Source organism: Falco rusticolus, chromosome 4, assembly GCF_015220075.1.
Source record: "Falco rusticolus isolate bFalRus1 chromosome 4, bFalRus1.pri, whole genome shotgun sequence".
Lineage (NCBI taxonomy): Eukaryota > Metazoa > Chordata > Aves > Falconiformes > Falconidae > Falco > Falco rusticolus.
Genome location: NC_051190.1, coordinates 46995920 through 47015388, shown reverse-complemented (window position 1 = coordinate 47015388; position 19469 = coordinate 46995920). Strand labels below are relative to the sequence as shown.

General features: G+C 67.4%; 1 protein-coding gene across 5 annotated transcripts in view; it reads left to right on the top strand.

Moving 5' to 3' along the window:
• NFIC (nuclear factor I C) overlaps positions 1 to 19469 on the top strand; it is a 45021-nt gene that overhangs the window by 17974 nt on the left and 7578 nt on the right. For 3 of the 5 annotated variants that reach the window (XM_037384487.1, XM_037384486.1, XM_037384488.1), the window contains exons 2-9: positions 1570 to 2101; positions 12785 to 12856; positions 13369 to 13443; positions 13599 to 13722; positions 13944 to 14068; positions 16110 to 16238; positions 16359 to 16543; positions 18143 to 18302. In XM_037384487.1, the coding sequence (XP_037240384.1) occupies positions 1570 to 2101; positions 12785 to 12856; positions 13369 to 13443; positions 13599 to 13722; positions 13944 to 14068; positions 16110 to 16238; positions 16359 to 16543; positions 18143 to 18302 (1402 nt within the window). The remainder of the gene's footprint in view (positions 1 to 1569; positions 2102 to 12784; positions 12857 to 13368; positions 13444 to 13598; positions 13723 to 13943; positions 14069 to 16109; positions 16239 to 16358; positions 16544 to 18142; positions 18303 to 19469) is intronic. The other 2 variants (XM_037384490.1, XM_037384489.1) reach the window with 1 other exon arrangement.

The following is a 19469-nucleotide window of genomic DNA, read 5'->3' as shown; positions in this document are numbered from 1 at the left end:
CTGGTGGTTGATGCCGGTGGTTGTTGGTGCCAGGGTCTGGGGGCGGGAGGGTCTGTGCTGGAATGGCTGTGCCAGGTCGCAGTGGGGTCTGTCTGGGGATACTGGTGCAGGCGATGGCAGGGGCTGTGCTGAGGGACCCCTGTGGGCTGCCCCGGGGGGTTGTGCCTGGGGAGCTGGTCTGGGTCTCGCAGGGGCTGGTTTGGGGTTAGTGGGGTCTGTGCTGGGCTCAGGGCTGGGTGGGAATTTGTGGGGTCTGTACGGGTTGGTGCCTGCTGCGAGCCTGCTGCAGGGGACACTGTTCCCTCCAAGCAGGGTCACTTTGGGACACAGCTGCTTCGGCCAGGGAATGGCGTCGCTGCCCTGGGATGAGCGAGGCCAGCCGCTGTCTCCAGAGCCACTCGCCCCGTCCCACTGCCAGGGCTTCTTCCTCCTGCAGCTCTTGCCTGCGACTGCCTCCTGGGTCCCCCCCCAGAGCAGCACCCACGTCCCTGCTGGAAGGATGCCCACCCCCGGGCACGGCCCTGCGAACCAGGGCTGCAGCGTGGCACTGGGGGCTGCCACAGCCACCCCCTGCCCGGCCCTGGCAGCCTGCGGTGGGACTGAGCACCGAGCTGGGCTTCCCCCTCCACATCATCACCTGTCAGGAGGGACCCCACGGGCCAAATCCTGCCCTCGGGGACCAGCTTGCTGCCACCCTGGCCACGCACAGGGATGCCTGGCCCTCTCCCTGCTCTTTTCCAAACCGTGCCAGTCCTTGCTGGGAAGGCTTCTGACACCTCTCTGTGCCACGGGTGGGTTGTGCCCCCCCCCCCAGCCAGGAAGCACTGATTTTCCAAACTGGGGAAAAAAAAAAAAAAGGGATGTGGGAAGGAGGGGCCGTGGAGGGGGGATGCATTTTCCTTGTTTTCTTTTGGGGCCAGACTCATCCAGCAGCGTTCACCAAATGGAAAAAGGCAGTCAGAGCACGCCTTGTGCACTGGGCCAGGCGCCAGCTACTGGGCTGGCCACAACTGGGGCAAACTGGGGGAGTTTCCCGCTGGTCCGGAGGGAGCGGAGAGGTCCAAGGCACCCGCAGCCCCTGCGGGAGCAGCCAGCATGCTGGGGGTGTGTGGGACCCGTCCCTTGGGTGCTGCGGTCTGGCAGCGCCTGGCACTGGCACGGCAGCTCTGGCAGGCGGCACGGCAGGTGGGATTCCTGCGCCGGTCGGGAGCAGATCCTGGCACACATGGGTGGGATGGGGAGAGGGTCCGGGTGCTGCGGAGGTGGCGTGCCTTGCGCAATGCCTGCCCCTTCATGGCAGTGCCGGTTGTCCCAGCACCCCACATCAGGTTATTGCCTGGGAGAATTGCAGTCGGTGGGATTTGTGGGGGGCTGCTGGGAGCGGGGGGATCCCACTGTGTGGGGAGCAGTTCCCTGCCCCTGGCGAGCACCTGCGTCTGCCACATCCCTTCCACCTGGTTGCGCTGGGATGCAGCCCAGTGGGGGTGTCCCTGGTGGGTCCTGATGGGGTCCCCAGCCATGCCGGGGTGGGTTTGCCAGGAGTGACCGCCTGTCCCTCTGCTCCCGCAGGATGAGTTCCACCCCTTCATCGAGGCGCTGCTCCCCCACGTCCGGGCCTTCGCCTACACCTGGTTCAACCTGCAGGCCCGCAAGCGCAAGTACTTCAAGAAGCATGAGAAGAGGATGACGAAGGATGAGGAGAGGGCAGTGAAGGATGAGCTGCTGAGTGAGAAGCCAGAGGTGAAGCAGAAATGGGCCTCGCGCCTCCTGGCCAAGCTGCGCAAGGACATCCGGCCCGAGTGCCGCGAGGACTTCGTGCTCTCCATCACGGGCAAGAAGCCCTCGTGCTGCGTCCTCTCCAACCCCGACCAGAAGGGGAAGATGCGCCGCATCGATTGCCTGCGGCAGGCGGACAAGGTGTGGCGGCTGGACCTGGTCATGGTCATCCTCTTCAAAGGGATCCCGCTGGAGAGCACCGACGGCGAGCGCCTGGTCAAGTCGGGCCAGTGCACCAACCCCATCCTCTGCGTCCAGCCCCACCACATCAGTGTCTCCGTCAAGGAGCTCGACCTCTACCTGGCTTACTTCGTCCGTGAGAGAGGTGGGTGTGCTGCTCGTGCCAGGATACCCCCCCGCCAGAGCCAGCTCCCAGAGCTTTCCCGTCCCCCCATCTCCAATCCCCTCTGCTCCAGTGTCTGTCCCATCCCCGGCTCCGGCTCGGGGACACCCCTCAGGGACACAATCCCTGCTGCAGACCTGAGCTGCTGCCCATGCGGGTGCCCCCCACCCTGCCTACGTGGCCCCTCTCCCCCAGCTGGGATGGATCCTGCCTGCCCCGGGAGGCGTGTGCCAGGGAGGCGAGTGGTCCCTGAGGATGCTTCTGGCTGTGGGCATCGCCAGAGCGGGGTCTTGGGGGGGTTAACCCCGCACCCCACGCTTGCCCAACGTGGCTGCCTGTGCCAGCAGCCAGGTGAGGAGCGGGTGGGCAGTGTGAGCAGGGAGGGGACAGCCTGTTCCCAGCACGTGTGCCCCCAGGGCTGGACCTGGGAGCCATCCAGCAGTGCCAGTTTGCTGTAGGCCGTGGTCCCAGCCCCTTGCCCAGCAGGTGACCGAGGTGGGGACAGGAGCAGCCGAGGCTGGCTGGGGAAGGGACAGCGGTAACACCAGCGGGGGCAAACCCCAGCAGCTCCTGCTGTGCAGTGAGGAGATGCTGCTCCCCTGCCCTTCACCTTCCTGGGGGTCCCATGGACCCACTGGGAGAACTGGACTGGTTTCACTACAGCAAGGGAGGGAGGTCAGACCCACTCTAGAAACCTTGGTGATCAACAGAGGGAAACTGAGGCACAGGGGGCAGGGCAGACGGTGGCTTCCAGGCTCAGAGGATTAGGTCCCTAATCCATTGTCCTCTCCACTGGCTCACGCCACCTCCCCGCGTGTCGGGAAGGGGAAGCTCATAGTAACTCGGGTCAGATCTTAACAGGCAGGTTTGCCATCCCCAGCTGGTGACGTGCTGGTGCGAACACCCTCCTGGCAGCTGGGGTCCCCAAAGACCCCAACATCCCCAGGCTGGTGAGGAGCCCAAGGAGATGCTGTATGGTCCCCATGGGTGAGGCTGGGGCTCAGTTTCTCAGGAATGGTGCAGAGCCAGGGGGGTCTGTGACATGCAGCCCCGAAGGGTGGTTGAGGGGTTCACAGCCCCTCCACGGCCAGGCCGGGCTGCCCAGGGATGCCAGGACCAGGGTGTTGGTCCCCTCCTGGCAGCAACCCCCTGCCCGCAGCCAGCACTGGGTGATGCCCCCCAGCCCTGCTCTCCAGCCCTGTGAGCCTGTCCCCATGGACACCACGGCGGGGGGAGCGTGGGGCTGGTGGCTGCTTGCCTAGCACTGGCTGGGGCCCAGGGACGGATAGTGACACCACGGAGGGCACCGCGGTGCCGGCAATCCCAACAAAAGGGGTGCCAGCGCCATGACTCATGGTGGGCACAGGCAGCTGGACACAGCTCTGCCTCTGCCTGGCTGCCAGTGGGATACACTGGGTGTCAGTGGGGAAACTGAGGCACTGTGCTCCCCGGCAGGACACTGGGGGGACCACCGAGCCCTCGGGGCTTTGGGGAAAAGCAGGGCACAGCCTCTGCCGGCAGATAGCTGGGGCTGGATGCTGCCCCAGGGCCCAGTTGGGACCCTGGGTGGGTGGGAGGCACAGGCAAAGAGCGGGGGATGTGCACGTGTGCATTCACACACGTGTGTGCAGCCAGGACCTGCCTGCCCAGCTGTGTCTCCTGACATGTGCACACGCGTGGTGCTGGCACGTGGCTTGCCTGCTCAGAGGCAGGATGGGGCCCAATGGTGCCTGGCACCACCGTTTCCCACCGGTGCACTGGGAATGATGGGTGCTGTGCTGGGGATAGGGGGGGCCCAGGCACTGGCTGGGCGGGGGGGGGGCATGAGTGCAGGGGGGGAAAGCAGCTGCTGGGCAGGGTAGGGGGTTGTCATGTACTGGGCTGAGTCTTGGCCATGCTGGGCTGAGCTGGGATGGGGTACTGGGCTGAGCTGGGGTGCTGCAAGCTGCGCTGAGGGCAGCCTGTACTGGCTGAGATGGGGGTGCTGCGTACTGGTTTGGGGTGGGGGCACCCTGCGCTGGCTTGGCTGGAGGTATAGTGTCACACAGGGCTGGAGGTACCCTGTACTGGGCTGGACTGGGAGCCCTGCAGTGGCCATGGTGACGGCAGGGACCAGGACCCCCACTGCAGCTGTGATGGGGTGCCGCATTGGGGTGCCCGTGCTGGCGGGTTCCCTGGCTGCGCCGCAGCTGGTGGGTGTCCCCAGGGAGGGGGCTGCCCCCTGCCACCCCCCACCAGCGACCTTGACCCCAGCGTCTGGGTCCCCAGCAGCCGCAGTCACCTGACTGTCTAATTGGGAACACAGCGGCTGTAAATACTCTCTGATAAGGCCTGGCAGCCTCTCACTTTCCCTGTTAAGGTCGCTCTGTGCCCCGGTTAAGGGGGACCGGGACGGGCTGGCGGACCACCTGCGCCAGGGGTGGGACCCCGCAGGGTGCTGCAGGATGCTGGGTGCTGCGGCGGGGCAGGCGCTTGCCATTGCCCCAGCCCACCGCGAGCGCTTTCTGTGAGGCTGTGGGTAGCGAGGGGTTATCCAGCCTGCCGTGTCGGTGGGGAAACTGAGGCAGGGAGGGACGCTGGGGCTGACCGCAGCAGTGGGAGCCTGCGCTGGGTGGCCAGGCTGGGTGATGGTGCCACTGGTGATGGGCTGGGCATCCCCACGGCCTCTCGCACGCTGCCTGCTCCCTCCTGCTGCTCGCTCCCGCTCGCTCTGGCGCGCTTTCCCCTTTCACACATCTCACCCTGCAGCCAGCCCCCCCCGCCCCAGCAGCCCCAAAGGGTCTGGGGGTGAGCGGGAGCAGGCTGGGGGGGATCTCACCCACGCAGGGCCCCCCTGGCCAGACATCTCCGGCTCCCTGCAGTCCCCGCGGCCCCCCATTATCAGGCCGGAGCACGTGGGCTCCTGCTCCCCCGCCTACGCCTGGCCCGTTTCGCTGGTGTCAGCACAATTTCCCAGCCGCTGCTCTGGCAACGCCGGGGAGGGGGGGTGGCGGAGGAGCCCCCGGCCCTGCTCGCCCCACTGGGGGTCGGGGGCAGCCTAGGGGGGAGGCTGAGCTCCCGGGTCTGCCCCCCCCCCAGGACCAATGCCAAGGGCCAGCTCTGCCTCTCGGCTTTTTCTTGGCCCCCGTCCCTCTGCCTGACGAGCTGCCTGGCTTTCCATGCCCCCCGCTGCACGTGGGGAAACTGAGGCAGGAGCGATGCCAGGCTGGGAGGAGGCCCCGTCGCAGCCCTGCTGGCCCTGGGGGTCTCCCATGGGGTGCAGGGGAGTGCTGGGTCCTGGGTCTGCCCCTCAGTGCTTGGCAGCGCAGCACCGACCCCCTGCGCACCCTGCTCCGCACCAGTGGCCCCTGGTACCCCTGTGGGCAGGGTGGGCTGCTGGTCCAGTGCAGGATGGATGCAGGGCTGGGTGGTGGGCTGGGAGCAGGGCTAGGAGCAGGACTGGGTGCTGGATGCGAGCAGGGCTGGGTGCAGGGCTGTGCTGTGCACACCGCAGTGGGGGAGGGGATGGCGCTGCAGCCCTGAGCTGGGTGTGCAGCGGGGGGGGGGGGGGGGGGGGGGGGGGGGGCTGGGGGGGGGAGCTCGGAGGTCGCTGGTGAAAGTCAAAAGCATTGCAGTAAAATGGTAATCAATCTCCCCAGTCGATGGTGCCAGGACCTTCGAAGCATTACAGAGAAATTCCTCCCAGCAGCTCCCAACGGCAGCAGCCAGTCTGGGGGGGGGGGGGGGGGGGATGAGCCCCCCTCCCTGCACCCTCACGTCAGTGCTCCACACCTCCGTGGGTGCCCCTCCCTGCGCCCTCACCCTTGTGTCTCCATCCCTGCATACCCATCCCTCTGCACCCATTCCTGCATCCCACAACCCTGGACCCCCATCCCTGCATCCCTGTCCTGGCACACCCTGTCCCTGGACCCCCCCTCCTCGTGCCCCCATCCCTGCATCCCCATCCTGCCATCACCCATTTCAGACAAGCTCCAGGAACTGGGGGAGGCAGGATGAGGCCAGTCCTGGCCCCTTGCACCTTTGGGGTGCTCTGGGGCTGGCAGGGACCCCGCAGCTGCCGTGCTCAGTAGGGTGGGGGGGACACGGCTCTGCCCTGCAGTGAGCTTCCCCTGGCAGTGCCTGGCGGCTGAGCCCCCCCTCCAGGGCTGTGGAGGGTGGGAGCAGATGGGTGCCCGGGGCAAGCAGGCGGTGGGCCCCAGGGTGTCATCCTGCTCCCAGCACCCCCGGCACGCTGCCGCGTGCAGCCGACTGTGCCACCGGCGGTGGACGGCACCCCGGGGGGAGGCAGGGACCTCCACGCCGTGCCAGCATCTGCGTCTCCCACTGCCTGGCAGACCCTTATCTCCCCTCACCAGCCTCGCCGCTGGCTGCAGCGCAAGGCAGATGGCACCAATCTGCCAGGGAGCCCGTGCCAGGGCTCTCGTCCCAAGCGCGCCTGCCGGCCGTGCCAGGCCAGCCATGCCAAACGTCTGCGCGGTCCCTCCAGATGGAGGAGCAGGCATTTCCCCGGGCAGCGCTGCTCCATCGGCCCCCGCACAAATATTTATCGGCGGGGTCGCCTGGAGATTGATGGGGTGCACAATATTTGGGCTCTGCCGTTCACAGAGCTGGGTACCGGCGGGCGGGCAGGCCGGAGAACCCCCCCAGCACACAGATAAACACGTGCAAACCCCCCTCCCGCTCCAGGTATCTCTCTGCTTCCAGCCAAACAGCCGGGGGCGGCGGGCTGGAGGGGGGCGAGATAGGCAGAGCCTGGTGGGTCCAGGAGGAAAGACTCCCACCCTGGGAGAGGGCGCAAGGGTGCGAGACATCAGAGAGTCAACAAGGACTGGGTTCCAGCCCCCGAGAGCGGCGTGCCGCAGAGGTGGGGCACAGAGGGGCTGACCAGGGTGCAGTGACCCCAGCCATCCCCCTCCCCTGCGGTGGCACTGCCTGGGGGACCCGCCAGCCCCGTGCCCGGCCCTGGCGCGAGCCCAGCAGTGGCAGCAGCCGGGGTTTCGGCATGCTGGCGCTTTCTAGATCGATGTGCCGGTGACCTTGGGGAGGTCAGGGCTTCCCCGACTCTCCCGCAGTGCGCCGAGCCGGCGGCGTGCCGGAGCAGGCCGGCTTCCCCGCAGTGCCCAGCTGGCAGGGGGCAGCCCCGGCCCCGTGTCACCAGTGAAGCGAGTTGCCCCGTGCTCAGCCCCACGGCCTCGGCGAGCTGTGCCCGCTGGGTGCTGCATCCCCGGTGCCGGGGTGTGGGGGCGAGGGGCCAGAGCAGTTCCCCATGCTGCGATGAATAAAAGATGAGCGAGCTCCGTCTCGCAAGCACCTGCTGTCCCCCGCCTTTGCCACCCGCCGTCCCCCCGTGCTGGCAAGCGCCGTGCCCTCCTTGGGGCCACAGTTGCCACCCTGGCCGGGCGCCCGCCTCCGTGCCGTGCTGGCAAGGGACAGCTGGGGTGGCAGATGCCTGTGGCACTCCCTCCCACCAGTGGCCGCGGGCATGGAGGGGGGAACAGACGCCGCCAAGCCCCCCAGGTGCTACTGTGCTCCTGAGCTGGGCTGGCACCACCAGCTGGGGCCTGGGGTCCCCTGCCATGCTGGCCCCCGTGCCGGCGTCTTGGGTAGCCCCGGGGAGGGCTGGAATGTGCCCTACACCAGCCTTGTGTGGCCTCAGACCTCAGCCCTGGGGCAGGAGGTGCCCGCAGTGTACTGGGAGCTATGCATAGTGTACTGGGAACTATGTACAGTGTACTGGGAGCTATGTACAATGTACTGGGAGCTATGCCTGTGGCTGGGGGTGGGTGGGGAGGGCCGTGGGACTCTGAGGGGGGGCTGGGCTGTGCCGTAGGGCTGGGCTGTGCCATGGGGCCGTGTAATGCTGCAGGAGTGTGCCGCGCCGTGGGGCTGTGCTGTGCATGGGGCTGGGGCTGGTGGGGCAGCGAGACGGTGGCAGGTGCCGGCAGCTGCCCAGGGCCAGGCACCTGGGCAGGGCAGGCAGGGGCAGCAGGTCCAGCAGAGCAGGCAGGGGGCCAGGCCTGGGACCCTCTGGCTGCACCTGCAGAGCTGGGGTGCCCCCCCACCCCCCATCTCCCTTCTCCTTCCTCCTGCCCTTCTGCCCTGCCCCTCTTCCTATCTTCCTCCTGCCTTCCCTCCCTCCACCCTGTCAGCTCTTTCCCTCTATCCTTACTTTTATTTTCTTCCTCCTTTTGTTCTTTTGTTCTCTTTTTACTTTTCCTTTTTCCTTTCGTCCCTTTCCCTTTCTCTCCACTTTTCACATCTTCTTTCTTTCTTTCTTTCTTTCTCCCCGCTTCCTTTCTCTCTGCCATCCACCTCCCCTCTCCCCATCCCCTCCCAGCAGCTGCACCCCCTGGGTGCCCCCAGCCTGGCGCACAGGGGCTGGGTGCCAGCACCCCGCTGGGGGGGAAGACATCCTGGGGGGGATGCAGGGGGGGGCTCAGCCGTCCCTTTGTCCACCCCGCTCCTGCCCGTCCCTTTGTCCGCTGCCATCTGTCCCCGCTCGCCTCCGCGGGCGCCGGCAGCCCTGGCTGTGGCCCAGGCCTGGCAGGACCGAGCGAGGGGGCGGCCGCGCCGCCTGCCTGGGGGGGTTCCCCCCCTGCTCCCCGCGCCGCCCGGGGTCAGCCGAGGACAAACCCGCTCACAGGCCGGCCAACACGCTCGCGCCGCCCCAGCCTCCCCCCGGGCCAGCTGGCCACGGGCGGCAAACGTGGCAGCAGCGGGGTGCACCCCCCCCCCGCCGCCACCTCGGGGGTGCCGCCAGCCAGCACCTCCCCGGGGGTCTGCTTTGCAGGGGGAGGACAAGCTGCCCCCCCCCCCCCCCCAGCGTTGGCTGCCTGGCAGAGCTGAGACCTGCAAACTCATCTCACCCCCCGGCAGCAGTGCAGGCAGGGCACGGGGTGGGGGGGGAGGCTGAAGGGGGAGCAGGGGGTTATAAAGAGCGTGAGGAGGGGTCCGTGCCCCCTGGCACGCCGGCTGAGCCGGGATTTACCTGGCACACACGGCGTTTCTCGGGGTATTATATAAAGTAGGTTACACAAGCGGGTCTGTTCCGGGTTTTACGTAAGGGCCACCCCAGCGGGACGGGCAGAGCCGCTGGAGGCCAGTGGGGCCATCATGGTGGGGGGGGGCTGGGGGCTGTCAGAGAGGGCCCCCCCCCCTAGTCACAGCTTCGCCCACCCCTAGGCCTTGCAGTGTTGCCGCTGCCCCAGAGCACTCCGGCTCGCAGGTCCCCTGGCGTCCCCCGGCCCCAGCAGGCTGTTCACTCTGGGCCCTAGTGACGCCTGCTGGGGGGGGCACCAGCTGGAGGCGCGGGGGGGAGCTGAGTGTTGCTGCTGGGGCTGCGGCACCACCGAGGGAGAGGCAGGGGGCCAATTCCCCCGGCCCCAGGGGAAACTGAGGCACAGGGCAGGAGCCTGCAGGCAGCGGGGCTAAGCCGTCTGCCATCTCCTGCGCTGTCACTGGGGGAGGAGGAGGGAAGGTGCTACCCTGGCTGGGGGGCCTGGGCCGCGCACGCCGGCCCCAGCAGCTCTGCCAGCCCCCAGCATCCTCCAGCCTCTGCGCCTGCGCCCCACGCTGCTGCCGGTAACACCGTGCCCTGTTACCGTCAGTGCTCAGGCACAGAGCCAGGGCTCTCCCGTAGCTGCGCCAGCCCCAGGAGGGCACCTGACCTGCAGGGACCCCCCCTCCAGGGCCAGCCCTGCTGCCCGGGGGTCGTTCCCACGCGCCGAAGCTGCGGGCAGGGAGTCACCGTGGGGCCGGCGGCACCCTGCCAGCCGTCGGGGCCAGGGTGCCGGGGATCCATAATTCAATGGGTGGCATCGGTCCAGGCTGCCAGCGCGGCCGAGAGCCCAGGCAGCCCTCGCCCCCCCCCAGGCACACACTTTGCTATTTTTAAAAGCAATTGGATCTACCTGTTTGGGCACCGAGTGCTCTCCCTCTCTACACCCAGGGGGGGACCCCAGCACTGAGCCCCCTGCCCCTGGGCTGCCTGCAGTGTGGCAGCAGGGTCCCCCCATCACACCCTGGGGGGTGGGGAGGGCACAGGACGCCCCCGTTAATGAGGCTGGGGCGCACGGGGGGCTCGTCCAGCTTCTTTCACCCTCTCAGTGTGGCCGAGCCACTCGTTGGGTGCTGGATTCGGTGCCCCCCCGCCCCGAAAGGTCCCTCGGGGGGAGCGAGGCTGTGGTGGGAGCCCAGTGATCCCTTCGCCATTTTAGTGCGCGCTGGCCGGCCGCAGGCAGCCGTCACATGGCGGTGAGAGCAGAGTTTGGCCCAGCCACGCTGCACCGGAGGAGGCAGCCAGAAATCCGCTGGCGAGCTCACCCGGCCCAGCCACGAGGATCGCCGGCAGCTGGGGGGGTACCGAGCCCGTGGCCCCCCATCCTCACACCCACGTGCCTCCATCAGCGGGGACACGAGGGTGCGAGGAGGGCACGGTCCTGCTGCCAAACTTCGGAGCTGGGGAAGGTCCCCGGTGCTCCTGGGGGTGCCATGGCCAGGATCGGGGTGCTCAGGCTGGGGGGGGAGACCCCCGGCGTGTGCCCCCCTACCCGGAGCAGGGGTGGCATCGGTGGTGCTGGGTCAGGGTGATGCTGGTGGGAGGGTGTGGGGACACTGAGGGGGCTGGGGGGGTACCCAGGGTGGGCAAGTGGCTCTGCTGGGGGCTCTGGGGGAACAGGCGCCAGGCTGGGGGGCTCTGGGGGGAGCAAAGGGCTGTGCCAGGTGTCCCAGGGGGGAGCAAGGGTCCCATCTGGGGGTGAGGAGGGGTCCGTGCAGGGCATCTCAGGGCGAGCAGGGTCCGCCCAGTGTGCCTCAGGGCGAGCAAGCATGGGAGGTCCCGTGGGCCAAGCCGAGGGCCACACGGGGCACCTTGGTGGCCACCAGCTGGGCGCACAGCCTGGGGGCTTCCCAGTGGCTGGGCACTCCTGGGGCTGTCCTGGAGGCAAGTGGGGGGCCGGGGAGCCCCAAGGCAATGGTGGGGAGGGGGGGAGCCGGGGAATTGGGCCGGCCTCAGGGCTGTAACCGCAAGACACCGCCCCGTGCCTTGGCCGGGCTCCATCGCTAACCACTTCCAGAGCCGCTGCGAGATTTGTTGTTTTAAGAGGCAAGGAGGGGCCGTGTCCGGCCGCGCGGTGCCCGCGGGCGCGCAGGGGGTCCCTGCCCCGCTCACCCCCTCCCCAGCTCGCTCCTGCCCCACTCGCTCCCACCGCCCGCTCCCGCACGCTTGGGCCTGTGACGCCTTTCAAAATGGGGTGGGGGGGTGGGGGGGGGAAGGAAGAAAAAAGAAAAATGGAGAGAAGGGGGGGAAAAAACCACCCGCGCCCATCGCCGGGGGAATCTCTGCTCCCTAAGATGGCTGCCTGGGGGAAGCCAAGCGCACGGGCAAGTGGGCACGGGGCTGGCTGGCAGCAGGCTCGGCGGTGGGGCGGGATGCCATGGGGCCGCCGGCACCGACGGGCTGCCAGGCCGGCACGGGGAAGGGGTGGGGAGGAACGCCAGCAACTGGGGAGGGAGACAAAATGGCTGCATGCAACGTCAACGTCAAGCGGCCCGGCGGGTGGCGCGGGTGGCACGCAGGGGTGGCACGGCAGGGGGTGGCGGGGGTCCGCTGCCCGCCTGGCTCAGCGTGGCCCACCAAGAATAACAGCCCAGGGAGCTGAGCGTGGCTGCGGGGCAGGGGACAGGGGGGAGAGAAGGGTGGGAAAAAGGAAAGGAAGGGAAGAAAGCCCCCCGTCGCGGCAGGCGGGCTGGCAGCGGCGGCCGCACTGTTTTGACGGTGGTGTTTAGATTGTCGCGGCCCTTTCCCGGCATCAGCCAAAGCTGCGAAAGAGCCATGCCGTAGGCCATGTGGTGGGAGGAGGAGGATGAGGATGGAGGAGCGGGAGGAAGGACGAGGAAGAGAGGGGGAAGTACGTGGCGAAAGTTTTGGAAGGGGTTTGGGAGCAGCTGGGTGAGGGGCGCGCAGCCGAGCCCACACCGGCGTGAAGGATGCTCCTGAGCATGGCTCAGGCACCTGTGGGGCATGGAGAGCCAAGGGTGCGCTGGCTTTGCCGTGCTGTGCTGTGCCGTGCCGTGCTGTGCCGTGCTGTGCCATGCCGTGCCATGCCGTGCTGTGCCATGCCGTGCCATGCCATGCTGTGCCATGCCGTGCCGTGCCGTGCCGTGCCGTGCCGTGCTGTGCCATGCCAGGGTGCACTGGTGCTGCTGAGCTCAGCATCCTGGCCCGGTTATTTTTAGCTGAGATGGAGTGGGGGCAGCAGGGGCTTCAAGGATCGGAGCGGGTGCTGCGTGGGGGCCCTGCTGCCCACCCGCAGATTGGACGAGGGGCCACGGGGTGACAAGGGCAATGCCTGCCTGTGGTGACCTGCCCAGTGGCGCAGGGATGGGACGCAGCAGGGGCTGGACGGAGGAGAGGAGGCAGGATGCCAGTGTGGGGTTGTCCCTGTTCCTGTCACCAGCGGGGAAGCTGCAGGGAGGGACACTTGGTGGCTCTTCCCCAGCAGCTGGGGACATGCCGGCTCCATCGTGGTCCTCCTTCGGGGTGGGAGCCTCAGTGTGTGTCCCCAGCAGAGCCCCGAGGGAGGCTGCCGGGACCGTTAACCAGCAGGTGCCCCCCACTTGTACCGGCAGCGGGGGGCTCACCCCTCTGGTGTTTTCCTCTTGCAGACGCAGAGCAGAGCAGCAGCCCCCGGACGGGCATCGGCTCGGACCAGGAGGACAGCAAACCCATCACGCTGGGTGAGCAGCAGCGGGTCGGGCTTGGGCAAGGGGTCAAGGGACACCCGAGCCCGTCTCCAGGGTCCCTGCTGCAGAGGCAGCCCCCTCGGCAGGCAGTCATACCTCCTGTGCTGGTGCCACCAGCTCTGGTGCCCCCCAGCCCCAGCCATGAGCTGGGCACGGCCTCAGCATCATCCCACGGCTGGCAGAGCCCTGCTGGGACCATGTCGTGTGGCAACAGGAGCTGCCCTGGGGGACCCAGGGTGTGGGTGCAGCCCCCAGCCCTGCTGGCGCTCTCAGCCACAGGGAAACTGAGGCACAAACAGCCCCAGGGTGTCTGCAGCAGAGGGGACCTGTCAGGGTGGTCCCTTGCTGGAGGAGGGCAGTGGAGCCAAGCTGGCTGAGGTGGGGTGGGTGGCATTACGGGGGATTTGGGGACATTGGGGTGTCCTCAAGCATAGCCACAAGACAATGCAGGGCAGGAGGGGTGGTCCTTCCCCCCTCTCCAGCACTTTCTCCTCTCTTCTCTGCAGATTCAACAGACTTCCAGGAAAGCTTTGTCACCTCGGGGGTGTTCAGCGTCACCGAGCTCATCCAGGTGTCCCGAAGTGAGTGCCACCATGATGCCACCCCCCTCACCCTGCAGCTGCCTGGGCACAGCAGCATCCCAACAGCTCCCCTGTCCCATCTGTGGGCTGGGGCTCCCCTCCCTGCCGGGCGGGGGCAATGCCGGGCCCCCCCTGATCCCCCTCTCTCCCTGCAGCGCCGGTGGTGACAGGCACGGGGCCAAACTTCTCCCTGGGGGAGCTGCAGGGCCACCTGGCCTATGACCTGAACCCCTCCAGCACCGGCATGAGGAGGACGCTGCCCAGCACCTCATCCAGCGGGTAGGTGCCACCGCGGTGATGCTGGGGCGATGCTGGGGCGATGCCAGGGTGATGCTGGGGTGATGCCGGGGCGATGCTGGGGTGATGCGGGGGTGATGCTGGGGCGACACTGGGGCCAGCCCAAGCAAGGCCATGGGCCGCTGGCCGTCTTGCCACGGGGGAGGCAGGGGGCAGGCCGGATCCTGACGCGGGCTGGTGCTGATCCCTTCCCTGCTCCCCAGGAGCAAACGGCACAAGTCGGGGTCCATGGAGGATGACATCGACACCAGCCCAGGCGGCGAGTACTACACCTCCTCCAACTCCCCCACCAGCAGCAGCCGCAACTGGACAGAAGACATGGAAGGGGGTAGGTGCCTCCCTATAGGGACCTCCCTATAGGGGCCCTCCGGCTGCTATAGGGCCCCCGGCCAGCTCACCAGTTCCAGATATCCCCTGTGAAAGCTCAGGCACTCTCTCTGAGCCGTGGGTTTGCTATAGGGCCCTCAGGTCAAAGCACAAGTTAGCTATAGGTGCTGTGGTGTTGCTATAGTGTCCCCAGCCAGTCACTGCTCCTCAGTGGGGGCTGTGGCATTGCTGTACAGCCCCCAGTCAAGGCACAGGCTCTCTGTAGGTGCTGTGGGTTTGCTACAGAGCTGCCCATTAAGTCACAGGCTCTCTATAGATGCTGTGGTATTGCTATAGGGCCCCTCTGCTTGGGCACAGGCTCTCTATAGGTGCCATGGTGTTGAAATAGGGCCCCCTGATTGAGGCACAGGCTCCCCATAGGTGTCCAGGTGTCACTGTACCCCCCCTGCATTTAGACACAGGGTCTCTATAGATGCCACAGTGTTGCTACAGGACACACACACACACACCCCTATTTAGGCCGAGGCTCTCTCTGTAGGTGCTCTCTATAGGGCCAGCCCGGTGCCCCAGCTGCACGCCAGCCTCTCCCAGCCCCATGGTGGCTGCTGGCGCTATGGACAGCTTTCTTTCTCGCTTGGCTTTTTTTCCCTTTCCTGTCTAGACAGCCCCAATTAGCTGTTCATTAAGAAAAGGGGGGGGGGGCTGGGCTAATTAAAGCGATGCTGCGGGGCTGGCACAGCGGCTCCCACGCCCCGGGGTGCCTTCACAGCGCTGTAGGCGAAGGAGCTGCTGTCTTTCTCCCCCTTTGGCTCTTACCCTGCACCCCAGCAGTGGGGCAGGACCTGGCTCCCCAGCCCTGCCAGAGCCTGGGAGGTGCTGGCTGGGGGGCTGGGGGCACCGATCCTCTCGGAAGGGGACTTGGGGAAATCAGGTCCTGCCCCAGGACGGTGCCCCATATGTGCTGGGGACTGTGCCCCATCCTGCCCCGTGGGCTGGTACCACAGGGGGCAGGTGGGAGGGCAGGAGGGTCCTGGGGCCAGACCCAGCACCCTCCCCGAAGCGTTGCATGTGGGCATTGAGCCATGCAGGGCTGTCCCTGTCCCCTGCCTGATCCGGGGCAGCGGCAAGGGAGGGCAGCGGGGGGTGCTGAGCCGTGGCGGCGGAGGGTTATGGCAATCCCGTACGGGATGTTCTGGGAAATCCTCCTAACCGCCGGCTGAGAAGGGGCTAAACCCATTACCAGGCCTGGGCCAAATGGCCAGGGCTAAAGCCACGGTGGTGGGGGATTAACGTGCCTGCCACCCCCTCCCACCCCGCGTCCGGGGCTCGCAGGGTGCTGGGGGGCTGCGCGTCAGGTCGCTGAAGGGGTCACCCCCCAAGCCAGCACCTTTCTGCCTCCCTGCGAGCTCCTCGTGCTGGCAGGACGTGGCCCCCAGCCCTGGGGTGCCAGGGGAGGTCTGTGCCCGGTGGGGGCTGCAGGGCGATGGGACCCCCTGGGGGCCCCCACCTCTGCACATAGAGTGGGGTGGGCACACACACAGAGAGCTGCCTGCGCTTGTGTACACGCACCCGTGCACTTGCATGCACAGCTGTGCACACAGACACACACGCACGCCTGCACATGTGTGTGCACGTACACACACTCGCACAGGCGCACACAGTTGTGCTGCTGCATGCACGTGTACATGTGCACGCACGTGCACACATGGAGGTGAGCACACACTCGTGCACACCTGTATGCTGGTGCACGCACACGTGTGCATGTGCACAGCTGCGGTACCCCCCTGGAGGTGCCCACACACGTGCACACCCTCCTGAACCCACACGCACACAGAGGTGTGCACCCACATGCGCGCTCACACCCACGTGCCCTCCCTGTGCCCAGCCTGTCCCCAGGGTGCCCCTTGTCCCAGGAACGAGTGCCCCAACCCTGGGCCAGGCTGGCAGCAGCCCCGGGACTTCGGGGTCCCGCAGCAGGTGCCAGAGCATGACGCTGTCCCCTGTGGGTGTCAGGGTGTGACGCCGTCCCCTGCTTTCCCCAGGCATCTCCCCCACCGTGAAGAAGACGGAGATGGACAAGTCTCCCTTCAACAGCCCATCACCCCAGGACTCCTCGCCCCGGCTGAGCAGCTTCACGCAGCACCACCGTCCCGTCATCGCGGTGCACAGCGGTGAGTGTCCCGGTGGGGAAACGGAACCACGGTGTGGGCGGGTGAGCATTGTGAGGGACTGGGGCAGCGGCTAGCTGGCAGTGACACCAGTGGGTCCCCCCCTTCCGCTCTCCCCCACAGGTATCGCTCGAAGCCCGCACCCGTCGTCTGCGCTGCATTTCCCCACCACCTCCATCCTCCCCCAGACGGCCTCCACCTACTTCCCCCACACGGCCATTCGGTACCCGCCTCATCTCAACCCGCAGGACCCGCTGAAAGATCTCGTCTCGCTGGCCTGCGACCCGTCCAACCAGCAGCCCGGACCGGTAAGGATCCGGCCCCATCCCTCCATCCCATCACTGACCTCGCCGTGCGGCACCGGGGGCTGCTGCCAGCTGGGCTGCCAGAGGGGCATCCCCTGGATCATCTGCCGCCACCGCCGTCACCACCACCACCACCGCCGCCGCATGTGGGGGGTTCGGGGTGCTCCAATGGCACCCATGTGCCAACAGCCAGCCTGGTAGGGGGTTCCTACCGCCGTGGCTGGGGCTGAGCAGCTCCAGCCAGTGCCTTGCGTTGGTTCGGGAGCGCCGCTGCGCCTGGTCGGTGTTGGCACCTCATTTCTCTGGTGATGAAGGTGCCGTCCCTTGGCTTAGCACTGGGCGCCGCCTCACAGGGGAGACAGGGCGGGGGTGCCAGGGCTGAGCCGTCAGCTGGGGCTGGGGGTGTCTTGTGGGAGCAGGGCATCCAGCAAGGGACGTGTGATCATCGCCAAAGAGCCACCATCCACCAGCGTGCCTGCTGGGCGCTGTGTGCCCTGTCTGCCCACGCAGCCGGCTGGTGACCCATCAGCCCCACCACTGCGCCATGTCCCCAGTGTCCCCACAGGGGTGGCAGGGCCACCCCATGCAGCTGTGTGCCTTCCCTCACCCCAGCACCCCACACACCCAGCACCCCATGCACCCAGCAACCTGTGCACCCCATGCACCCAACACTCCCCCACAGCACCCAGTGCACCAGCACCCCATGGACCCGGCAACCCATGAACCCCATGCACCCAACACTCCCCCACAGCACCCAGTGCACCCAGCACCCCATGCACCCAGCAACCCATGCACCCAACACTCCCCCACAGCACCCAGTGCACCCAGCACCCCATGCACCCAGCACCCCTTGTACCCAGCAACCTGTGCACCCACCACCCAATAACCCATGCACTCAGCACCCTGCGCACCCAGCACCCCACACCCAGCACCCAGTGCTTGCAGCACCCTGCACAAGTCACCCCACGCACCCAGCACCCCCAGGCTCCCTTTGTACCCAAAGCTGGGGGCCAGGTGTGACTGCATTGCTGCTCCTGTGCCCCCACCCCGCTCCCCAGTTGCAGAGGGTCTTGGGGCCCCCCTCTGAGCTCTGCTTATCACCCGCCTGCTGCCCCTCACTGGCAAGGCCCAATGGCGGGGTGAGGGGCACAGCTGCTCATCCCCTGCGCAGGGGCTCGGTGTGGGGCTGGCAGAGATGGCGTTCGGAGCAGCCCCCTGCCCGGCTGGGCATGGGGGGCTGGTACAGGGACCTTTGAAGGCTGTTGTCGCCAGCACCGTGGGGTACCCCCATCCCCACAGGTGAGCGCTTCCCACCGCCGCAGCGAGGGGGGCACAGCGCCCCAGCTCCGGCACGCGCCACCACGGGGTATGCCCCCCCCCCAGCTCCCCCCCAGCCCCCCCTGCACCGCCGTGATTTCCCTTGTTTGCCAGCGCCGACCGTTCAGGGCTGCTCTGAGACCCACCAAACTCGTGTCAGCGGTGAGGGATGCTGCGCAGCCGTGCCGGGCAGCACCGGGGGCTCACCGGGCCGGCACTGCCGGTGCTGCGGGTGCTTCCTAATGGCTTGTGCTGTTTGTTTTTCTGTCTGTGTTGTGTCCCCAGTTAAATGGAAGTGGTCAAGTGAAAGTGCCCAGCCACTACCTGCCCACGCAGATGCTGGCGCCGCCACCTCCCCCCGGCATGCCCCGCTTGGCCGTCTCTCCTGACACCAAATCCACCACGACAACTACCGAGGGAGGGACGACCTCACCGACATCACCCAGTAAGCACCCCGCGGCGCCCACCCCTCTCCCCGGCTGTCTCACAGCCCCCCCCAGGTCCCCCCGTCTCGGTGCTGCTGGGGGGCTGTTGGCGGAGGTGGCCACCCTGCAGCCGGGGAGAGGGCGGCAGCCGGCACGCAATGAGTTTGCTGGGTCTCAGGCAGGTCAGAGCGGGCAGGGTTTGGGCAGGCAGCTCTTGTGTCCCCCAAGCCAGGGGGTCCCGTGCTGGTCCTAGGGACCAGCCTGAGCCCTGCGTCCCTCTGAGACGGCCAGGGGAGCGGGAGCGGAGCCACGGCGGGGCTCCCCCCAGCTGATGGCCTGCCCAAACACCCCCGGTGCGGACAGGGCTTCTGGGGGAGGCTGTCGCCTCTCCGTGCCTCAGTTTCCCCGCCAGCTGGCGGGAGCGGTGCTGCCGGTGACACGGGGACCAGCTGGCATGGGTATGGTGCTGGGGGCAGCGTGCCTGCCTGTGCCACACGGGGTCCCTGGCGCTGGGGATGCTGATCTGGTCGGGGGCTGTGAAGCGATGCGGGTGCAAGGACTGCGTGCAGGACCCCCGGAGCCCTTGGCAGGAGGTGCCTGGGTGGCCTTCGTTAGCAGCAGTGGCTGACAAGCTCATCCCCCTCCACTCCACCTCGGGGGGCTTCAGCGCCTTGGCCAGGAGGATTTTGGGGCACTGGGCTCCAGGGCTGCAGGCGGGAGACATTGGTGTCATCCCCAGGCTGACATCAGGGCGCGTGCCACATTGGTGGGACACTGTGCCATCGCTGCACTCCACGAAGGGGTTGTCCCTGTCCCTGTCCCGCTGTACCCCCGGGACACCTCCTGGTACGCCAGGAGGCTGCCAGGTCTTCACAGGGTCAAGCCCTGCCCGGGGGCACCGTCCCCAGGGGACAGGCCACGGCTGGGTGCCACCAGCCGGCTGATGGGTGTCAAAGATATGTGGTGTGAAGAAGTCAAAGCTGATCTGGAGGGGAGAGCTTGGGGTGGCGTGGCCTGGCCGGTGACAGGGCCACGGCCACAGGGAGGGACTGGACAGTGCCAGTCCCCCGCGAGGCTCAGGGATGGATGCACACCAGGGGAACACTGGCTGTCCCCAAGGGGTGCAGAGGCCATGTGGCAGCTCTGAACCCCCCGTGCCCCCCAGAATCACCCTGCCTCCGAAGGGG